Source organism: Ostrea edulis, chromosome 6 (assembly GCF_947568905.1).
Source record: "Ostrea edulis chromosome 6, xbOstEdul1.1, whole genome shotgun sequence".
Lineage (NCBI taxonomy): Eukaryota > Metazoa > Mollusca > Bivalvia > Ostreida > Ostreidae > Ostrea > Ostrea edulis.
This window is the reverse complement of record NC_079169.1, coordinates 40,793,395-40,803,965: the sequence shown is the minus strand read 5'-3', so window position 1 is coordinate 40,803,965 and position 10,571 is coordinate 40,793,395. Positions and strand designations below refer to the sequence as shown.

The window sequence follows — 10,571 nt, the reverse complement described above, 5'->3', positions numbered from 1 at the left end:
AAAAATTTTCCCTATATATTTGTGTGTAAAACTTTGACCCCCCCCTTGGGGCCCCATCTTATCCCCAGGGGCCATGATTTGAACAAACTTGAATCTGCACTATGTCAGAAAGTTTTCATGTAAAAATCAGCTTTTCTGGCTCAGTGGTTCTTGAGAAGAAGATTTTTAAAGATTTTTCCTATATATTTGTATGTAAAACTTTGATCCCCTATTGTGGCCCCATCCAACCCCCGGGGCCCATGATTTGAAGAAACTTGAATCTGCGCTATGTCAGGAAGCTTTCATGTAAATCTCAGCTTTTCTGGCTTAGTGGTTCTTGAGAAGAAGATTTTAAAAGTTTTTCCCTATATATTTGTATGTAAAACTTTGATCCCCCCTTGTGGCCCCATCCTACCACCGGGGGCCATGATTTGAACAAACGTGAATCTGCAATATGTCAGGAAGCTTTCAGGTAAATTTCAGCTCTTCTGGCCCAGTGGTTCTTGAGAAGAAGATTTTTAAATGACCCCACCCTATTTTTGCATTTTTGTGATTATCTCCCCTTTGAAAGGGACATGGCCCTTCATTTGAACAAACTTGAAAGCCCTTCACCCAAGGATGCTTTTGGCCAAGTTAGGTTGAAATTGGCCCAGTGGTTCTGGAGAAGAAGTCGAAAATGTGAAAAGTTTATGGACAGACGGACAGACAGACAGACGGACGCCGGACAAAATGTGATCAGAATAGCTCACTTGAACCTTCGGTTCAGGTGAGCTAAAAAGTAGCATCATGGAATAGCAGGCTTTTGTACTTACCTTTCTCCCTTTGTCTTTGTTCTCACATTTTGGCGGATTATCTTGTTTACATCCCCATGATGCATTTCGGTTCGGCAATCAGGGTGAGTATTTTTACCGCCGGACACCGCCAAACACCAAAAATATTATGTAGATATTAAAATAAATCCCCAAAACAGACCTTATGTGAATAATTCAACGTATTTCATTCATATAATGAACTTATATGTATTAATAATGTGACAGAATACTGTAAATGTTATGTACAACCACCGCCGAACATCTGTATACTACCGCCGAACACCTAAGATGTGTTTTATAGTATGAAAGGTGGGTATCATGACTCTTGTAACAAATATCACAAATAATTTATGATGTTTTTAACATTTTTTAAAATCTAAAAATAGGAAATTGCAACAAATTTCATGTGTAACTAGCAATCTCTCACCAGAGGGCGTTACGCTACGCTCCACAACACCTCTGTTATCGTCTAATTTACAAGAATTTTGTAAAACAGAGTGTCTTTGAAAATAAAATAAATCTGCATCATTTTCATAAATAAAACATACATTTATGAGTTAAAAACACATCGGTAGGTATCGAAACGCTGTATTACGTTAGTGCAACCTCCATATTTTGTCTTGTCAAATGTATTAATTTCACTTTCACTTCGTAACTATGGACTCCACATTAGAAAAGTTAGTGAGATTATATGATGAAAATCTGACATTACACAAAGAACAGAAACGTGTCTTTCTGTATCTTTTGGAACAGAGGGGTGACGTATTAGTTAATTTACCTGTTGGTTACGGGAAAAGCTTAATTTTTCATCTCCTACCAAAGGTCTTGGACCCAAATGCCGTTCGTTTGGGATCATAATGATAAGAAAACATAGTAAAAACAATATGCTCAAACTTCGTTAAGTGAACATAAAGGACCGGTCAATATTTAGTTGGGAGTTAGGACCGGTGCAAAATGCGGTAGGACAAATTGGTTTTTTTTTTTGGCTTACATACTGATAGAACTCCCATTTTTTTTTTATTTTCATATACTGATACGACAGTAATATATTTTTTATTACAAATGTATCGATAAAAAAAAATATATGTATTTCAAACTTTTAATTCAAATCCTAGAACTTATCTATCTTACAAACAATAATACTGAATGGTATGCTTTATCTTAATTCCAAGTTGAATATACTAAAAACAGTTTGCAATAAAATACTGGACCTTTGAAATTTTTTGATATTAAAACAGAATTATAAATCACAAAATAAGTATTAAGCTGTGAAAAAAATTACAAACATTACATGCAAGTTTTGCATTGAGTATGGATTTCAATAAAAGAAAATAAAAATGGTATGTCATGTTGATCAAAGATTGAATGATACAGACCAGAATTTAATCAAAGTCTAAACAGGTCTTTAATAATTCGATAGAGAATGCTGAGATGTGAAAAATACTTGAATGTAACGATAACCAATGTACGGTAAAACAGTAATTAAAAATATTCAAAATGTAGCATTTTAAACAACAATTTTACAAATGCAAAAATTAAGCTGAAAATAATGAGACAAATTCGAGTATGTGACTTGTAACAATGATAGTAAAGTAAAATCATTGTTTCATCATACATATATATTTATCTATTAGATAGGACATACACTTATTCATTACATAATCTGATACAGGACAGCAATTGTTTTTTTTTTTTTTTTTTTGTATTCTTAGAAGATAGGACATTGGGTTTGTTGGTTTTTTTTTTTTTTGTTTTTTTTTTGAATGGTAATATGGAATGCAGCCCCCCCCCCCCTAATAAATATTGATCGGTCCCTAATGACTAAAGTCAATCATTTTTCAAACTTGTGATCCTGCCGTTGGCCTACTTCGTAATGTGCAGTTCGCGTGTTAGTAATGCTGGGTGGTGATGTCACATCTGGAGTTGCGATCGATTTTGTCGTGCGACCCTCAACTCGGACTGGAGGGCTGGATATCGTACAAGGTAAGATTTAAAATCTTCTATTGTTTGTTAAAATGATGCATGTAACGATTACCTTTTATCAGACTTACATTTAATTTGAAATGAATTCATCAGATGACACAATTCAAAACAGGCCTCGGATTTTGTTTATTGTATAACCAATTGGTATTGAATACAAGACATGACAGAATATGAAAAAAAGTACATTTCACTTGGTGTTAAACCAAAGTTTAGGCATGTTAGGAGTTAAGTTTTAATACATTTACTTACACCAAACAGTTGCCAACCTTCAACATGTTAAAATCTGGTCATGACCCTGTTTCGAGTGTAAAAAAAAAATCTGGTTATAACGCGTAAAGACATGTTCGACATATTTACCACAAAATAAATTTTTATATTTCAAAGGAACACACAACAGCGATGCCTGTATTGTGAATTATTTTATTGTAAAGAAGAACTGCAAGTTGCAGAGGTACATTTTGAATTTTAAAGACTGTTTCAAAGGGGATTATTCAAAGCACAACGCAGATTGGTTGTATTCTGCTATAAAATTAGAAAGAAAACAGAAACAACTTTCCGCTACAGTAACCTACATACGATGTTTAAAAAGGCGACAGTAATTTAGAAAACTATTATGGTAAAGCATCATTTACATGATTTTCGCATGTTTAGCTCCAGACACAATATATAAGTGTGCATTATATTACGAAAAAGCCTAGATTTTTTTCTCTCAGTCGCTTATATTTCTTTTACCCACGGAAAGTCGTTCTCCGAAATTCTCTGATATTATGACCGCGAAAGATTGATTGGCAAGATTGGAAGTTTTCGTTACTGTCGTCTGTTACATTCAAAACACTTGTATGACATCACAAATGAAAAGCGCTGTTACGATTCAGCGCGGATGACCGTGAAAATATTGGAATGAAATTGTACTTTTTGAAGATCGGCCTACATTTTTGTAGTTATTTCCCTTACATCGGACGTTGAGGGCGTGCTTACCAAAATAGTAACTCTTACGTTACCAAATTCTTTAATATTCTGGGCTGAGTTGAGTTTTACTAAACTTCGGGATCGCCGCGGTAGTCTAGAGATAAGAGCTTTTGCCCCGCAAGCGGAAGGCCTAAGTCGTTAAAACGGATATGACAGTTCCATCGCCAAACGCTCGGTATCAGGTGTCCACGGAGATTACCTTAAAAACGGATGCCCCGTGTCACAGTAGGCGTGGCACGCTAAAGAACCCTCACTGCTCAATGACAGTAAGCGCCGAGCATAGGCCTAAATTTGAAGCCCTTAATTTGAAGCCCTTCACTGGTCTTGGTATTGTATTGTATTGTTTATTGACCAAGAACCATGCAGTTCATAGATATAAAGTATATACAACAACAATTTACACAATGAAATAGTAACAGAACATAATATATCATACTGATGCACATGGACAAGATAGATACTGAGGATAATCTTATAATAACTGAGATCTAATAGATGAACATTCATATAGGTTTACATAATTTACATAATTCCGTAATATTTCCAGTTGATAATAGTTGGACAAACTTGAAAGTGGAGGGGTGTTTATAATAATATTTCTTTAAATACCGTTTTCTACAATCATTATAAAAAGGACATACTAATATAAAATGATATTCATCTTCAATACTCTCTTAACATAATTTACATTTTCTTTCATTTCTTGGAATATTGCTAAATCTACCTTGTTCAATTTCTAATCTATGTGAGGATAATCGGTAATTACTAATATTTTGAACATACACACTTGGAATAGATATTGTAAAATACAATTGTAATTTAAAACCTTCATTGACATATTTATATAAGTTACATTTTGGTGACGTCTCAAAAACACTATTCATTTCTTGTATAAACACATATTGTAGTCTTTGTTTTACTTCAGTTAAAAATTTGTTTTCATTTATATCAATGTACAATTCCATACATATCCAAATCCTAAAGAATATAATAAATTTCTTACATATGTCAACCAACAAGTAAAAGAATTTGAGTCACAAACATCCAACATTTCCTGATAAATACTCTTTAAAATACAATTATTTGTCTTCTTTGATTTTAATCAATATTTCAATATTCTATACTTTCTTAGCACATGTAGAGGTGTCCGTCCTCATTCATTGTAGACCATCATAGACATAGTAGACTTCTTGACACATAAAACTTTTTTACAAAAATTCAAATGAACATTTTCCAAATCATTTGCTGGATGTGAGCCCCAAACTTCACAACCATAATTTGCTAGATTTCTTATATACGTATCAAACAACGACAACTGTGTACTTACATTTAAATGCAAATTTTTCATTTTGGTTACCAGGCTACTTAAACATTTTCTACATTGTGCTGCTAAAACATTTTGTTTTGTGAAAATTTCCATTAAAATTTAATGTTATACCCAAATAATTAAAATTTTCAACAATACTAACCAACGTGTTGTCATACTTCCAACAATAATTATTTTTTAATTTCCCGCCTTTTCTAAAAACAACTATCTTTCTTTAATCCACATTAACCTTTATATTCCACTGTAAACAACTCAACAGATCTTGTAAACCTTGTTCTGTCTCTGAAAAAGTACCGTATCATCAGCATACATAATTAAAAACAAAACAATATCCTTTCTTTCAGCATGTTTTTAATAAATTCCATCTCGAAATCATTCACATACTTTTTGAAACTTTTGATTTCACTAAAGGCTTCACATGGAGCATAATAGTACAAAATAGGTAAAATCAACAACAACAATGTTGAACACAATGAATGAAACACAACAGGAAGGTAATGTCACAAAAATATGGACAGTACTAACTTGATAAATTTGGCAAGTCCTATCATAGTATATTTGTCTTTACAGTTTATTAACTCACTATAGCTAATAGTATTTGATAATGGCATTTATGCTCTCCATTTTTATAAGAATATAAAATACTATTCGAAAAAACCGGTTTTCTCATGTCCGGAGCTTTGTTATTTTTCTTGGCAATTAACAACAGAATACATATTGTTGATTGAAAATTGTTAATGACGATTGAAGACGTTGACAACTTATTTACAACCCCTATAATAGGGAGATCTCCGAATCAGCTAAAATGATTGGTTATAATTGCTGATGACATAACTTGTAAAATAAATACATGTCCTTCACTTGTGATCAAGAAACTAAACAAGATTATTACATAACACAGACTATATAACATGATACATGTATGTACAGCATATAGTCATGACTAGACAAATTAGCCAAGTATTAAAAATGATCACATAAAACATATTATTTGAAAAATAATATTTCATTATGCTCTCCATTTTTATAAGAATATAAAATACTTTTTTTTTCATGTCCCGCAGCTTTGTTATTTTTCTTGGCAATTAATAATTGCCAAGAAATTGAATAGATATTGTTGGTTGAAAATTGTCATTTATTAATGACGATTGGAGAATTTGACAACTTATTTACAACCCCTATAATAGGGAGATCCCCGAGTATCAAAACTACAACTCAGACAACCTAAACAAGAATGACATTGGGATCTCCCTAATTTTCATAAATCTTGTTAAATACAAACATAATAAAATAGAAAAATAAGGTGGCACCTTAAAATTTTGTCATAAAACCCTATGACAATTGGATTTCCGCCACCCAAGGGACAAAAGAAATGAAAAACGGGTGATTTTTTTAAAAAGAGAATTGTAAGAGACCGTCATCAATTTTGTACAAACAAATGTAATATACTAGTAAGAAAATACATGGAGTAGCTAATGCTAGTACTAAATATTCTGAACATGCTAAAAGTACTGTACTTGAATAAACTGTTGGAATGACTGGCAAGAAAATACATGCAGTGGCCAGCAACACCCTAAGAGTATTCTTACATAAAGCAGCATAAATGAAAGCAAAATGTGAAGCAGACATAATATGACCTACCATGTACAAAATACATATAAAATGATGGGAAGCAGACATAATATGACCTACCATGTACAAAATACATATAAAATGATGGGTAGCAAACATAATCTGACATACCATGTACAAAATACATATAAAATGATGGGTAGCAGACATAATCTGACATACCGTGTACAAAATACATATAAAATGATGGGTAGCAGACATAATCTGACATACCGTGTACAAAATACATATAAAATGATGGGTAGCAGACATAATCTGACATACCGTGTACAAAATACATATAAAATTATGGGTAGCAGACATAATCTGGCCTACTATTCTATGGGGAGAGGGGGGGGATATCTATACAGTAGATGATAAATATGTGTAGCAGACATATTCTGACTTATTTTAATATCCTACCCTATTAATGAATTAGGGTTAGCAAACTAGGGTGTTCCTTTAAACCTGTAGCAGACCTCATCTGACCTATAGCAAGGAACATATAATTTTAAAGCCCGTAACCTAATATACATATCCCACGAACTGAATAAACTCGGCATCCAAACACTGACATACAAAAGGCTCCAGCTTCGTATGTACCGTTTTACTGCATCTGACTTCCATCGTTACCCACCCTACAGTTTGTCCTAGGGTGTTGCCCAAAACAGGCTTGACGCGAGTGTGCACATGGGCATGGTTTGTGGGTACACTGGACCCCATTATTGAATGCAAAGTAGAACTTGACAGGCATTTTGCCTGTGTTCTTACGAAAGGGCTGCAGGTGTGTTTGAAAATTAATGCTTGTAGCAGCTTTAACTCTTAACTCTTCTACTGGTTTTTGCCATAGATTATCAGGATTGGTTTCCTTGGGTTGGCGAAAACTTTCATCATAGATGTACCAAACTTTATCCCCTAATGTTTTTTGTTGTTGTTGTAATTCTCTTGTAAAAAAAACCCAGTACTTGAGAAGATGAGAAGGTTGATCTTGATGTTTTTCAATATACACTGCCATGAATATTAAAAAGGCGTCTGTCCATTGCTGGATGGACAATGGCACTTTGTTTTTTGACGAACTCTGTTGGACAGTAATGGAACCTGCCGCAATATTTAGGGAGATGGGTTCCTCTTGCCGCTGCATTATTAGACGGAGATCAATAAATTGGTTCTCCCAGATTTTTGCCTTTAACCTATGAGGAATGGTAGCAGCAAGAGAAATTCCATCAGTTAGACAAATTGAATCTGACTTATGAGGGAGTGTTGCTGGCTCACCTGTATGCAATATATTGTTAACAAATTTTGCAATGTTTTGAGCCACCGATGTAGAGTTCACAGCCTCGTCTGGCGAGTGAGTTTGTGAGTTGGCTCCTTACTGCACCTCCTCTTGATGGAATTCTGGGATCCCTTCCGACACTGAGCATGGACTTTGCGCCATTTGCCCTGACTGTTTGAGAATATCATAGTCAACGTCCAGAACTGTATTAGCACTTTGTTAAACTGTCTGGTCCGCCTTTCCTCTTCCGCTTGGAAGATGTTGCCCTCGAGACCGTAAAGTCCCTCCTTTTAGGTATGTCTTGGATGAATTCTGTAAGATCAAATTGACATTAAGAGGGAAAATTTAACATGATTCATTATATCATCGAAAGAAGTCTCAATGTTTAATTCTTTATATCCATTTGTGGCAGCTATATCTTACTTGCATAACACAAGTCCTCAAATAACCTAAAAACAGACTTCCATATTTGAGTCAAATTGTAACCACCTAAAATAAGTCTTGTTTCCTTAACTTGACTTGCCATAACCTAGAGACATGTCTAATGTAATTGTTGACTTGTCATGACTTCGAAACAAGACTTAAATCCTTAAACTGACTTGTCATAACCTCGAAACAAGTTTTACATCCTTAACTGACTTGTCATAACTTAGAAACAAATCTTACATCCTTAAACTGACTTGTCATAACCTAGAAACAAGTCTAACATCCTTAAACTGACTTGTCATAACCTCGAAACAAGTCTTACAGCCTTAAACTTAATTGTCATAAACTAGAAACAAGTCTTACATCCTTAAACTGACTTGTCATAACCTCGAAACAAGTCTTACAGCCTTAAACTTAATTGTCATAAACTAGAAACAAATCTTATATCCTTAAACTGACTTGTCATAACCTAGAAACAAGTCTTACATCCTTAAACTGACTTGTCATAATCTCGAAACAAGTCTTACAGCCTTAAACTGAATTGTCATAACCTAGAAACAAGTCTTACAGCCTTAAACTTAATTGTCATAACCTAGAAACAAATCTTATATCCTTAAACTGACTTGTCATAACCTAGAAACAAGCCTTACATCCTTAAACTGACTTGTCATAACTTAGAAACAAGCCTTACATCCTTAAACTGACTTGTCATGACCTAGAAATAAGTCACAATCCTTAATTTTGACTTGCCATAACTTTAAAAACAAGTCATATCCTTAACTAAACAAGTCATAACATTAACTCGACTTGTCAAAACCTTTGATGAAAACAAGTCACTGAAATGCATTTTACATTTGACTTGTGATAACTTAAAACTCCAAAATTCTTTTATTCGACTTGCAACATCTCGAAACATTCCTAGAATCAATGTAAATCTCTTGACTTTCTTACCATTCAAGTCTTACGTCCGACATAAAGGTTGACTTTTAGCTTGATCCTATGGAAATTCCAATCATTTACACTAGGTTCCAAGACTTACTTAGTATGCAATCATTAAGCTTATGCATTGAATGAAGCCCCCATTCATCATGATCCATGGGATAACGGAATACTAGCCATAAACATTTCACCACAAGCATATCGAATAGTATAAAGACTCATCCTTATGGTGTTCCATCACACACACACACACACACACACACACACACACACACACACACACACACACACACATATATATATATATATATATATATCATAGTCAACAACCCTGAATGAAATACTCTGTGGCTATATGTGCTATAAATTAAGAGATATTGGCCTTGATTTTCCAATTGCGTGGCATATATATAGCGTATTTGACGCTCCTCAAATAGTTTATCATGGGTGCAGGGGAATTCCCAATACTCGACACGCCCAGATTCACACCATCGAGCCCAAGGTACCGCAGGTCAGTCCAGAATCCTCTGTGTTTACAAAAACTAATTATGTCAGAATCTGATGTTGATTGTTCCAAACACTGATTTATTTTAAATACTTCCTCATTATGATTAATCGGCGATTTCTTTGCGTCTCTGCGCAATAATTGTCCTATCATAACGCAAACAAGAAAATGTCTTGTGCTATCACATCAGCCCCCTTGTCGCGTCATTGCCGCCTATTTGTAAAAAAAAATATAGGCGCTAGGCGGAACAGGGAAACTGCTTAAATGGGGGCGAGTTCGCCAACATTTGTATTGTCAATCCTCCCTGAGCACGGAAGTACATTGTAGTTTCGTTCTGATCTAAACACAGGTTATCATACATTGGATTCGCCGAAATAAACTGTTTTAAACGACGTATATAAGAATGTCCAATTACGCCCACCACTAATGGATCCGCCATGGTTTTTTTTTTTTACGCTGGACGTATTCTCTGATCAATCCGGATCGAACCGGTCCGCCGATTAGGCTGACCCGCGATCCCTGCACTGTGCTGATGGGAAATTCCCCTAAGAAAATTTTACATATTGCGTCACTTACGATTCTATTTGCACATCGAAAGTTCATCCAAATATGCCCACCTAAATCGTTACGATAGTAGTCTATTCTATTGGAAGACACATGAAACGGGAGCCAATAAAATTTTCCTCTATAATCACATAAAAAATAATGCTTTCACTTTCACTTGGACAGCTACAAAGACATGATCAC

The 10,571-nt window shown here is 34.5% G+C and overlaps 2 protein-coding genes across 5 annotated transcripts in view; one reads left to right on the top strand and one right to left on the bottom strand.

The window, feature by feature from the left end:
- The first annotated feature begins 1,804 nt into the window (after window positions 1–1,804).
- The window catches only part of LOC130046767 (fibulin-1-like), an 83,713-nt gene continuing 74,946 nt past the window's right edge, over window positions 1,805–10,571 (top strand). For all 4 annotated transcript variants that reach the window (XM_056139588.1, XM_056139585.1, XM_056139587.1 and 1 more), the window contains exon 1: window positions 1,805–2,774. The gene's annotated coding sequence lies outside the window, so the exon portion shown is untranslated. The remainder of the gene's footprint in view (window positions 2,775–10,571) is intronic.
- On the bottom strand, window positions 5,405–8,050 carry LOC130047269 (uncharacterized; the record flags this gene model as incomplete). The annotated part of the gene is made up of 1 exon (XM_056141896.1): window positions 5,405–8,050. A coding segment is annotated over one exon (762 nt), but the record flags the coding sequence as incomplete, so codon positions are not given.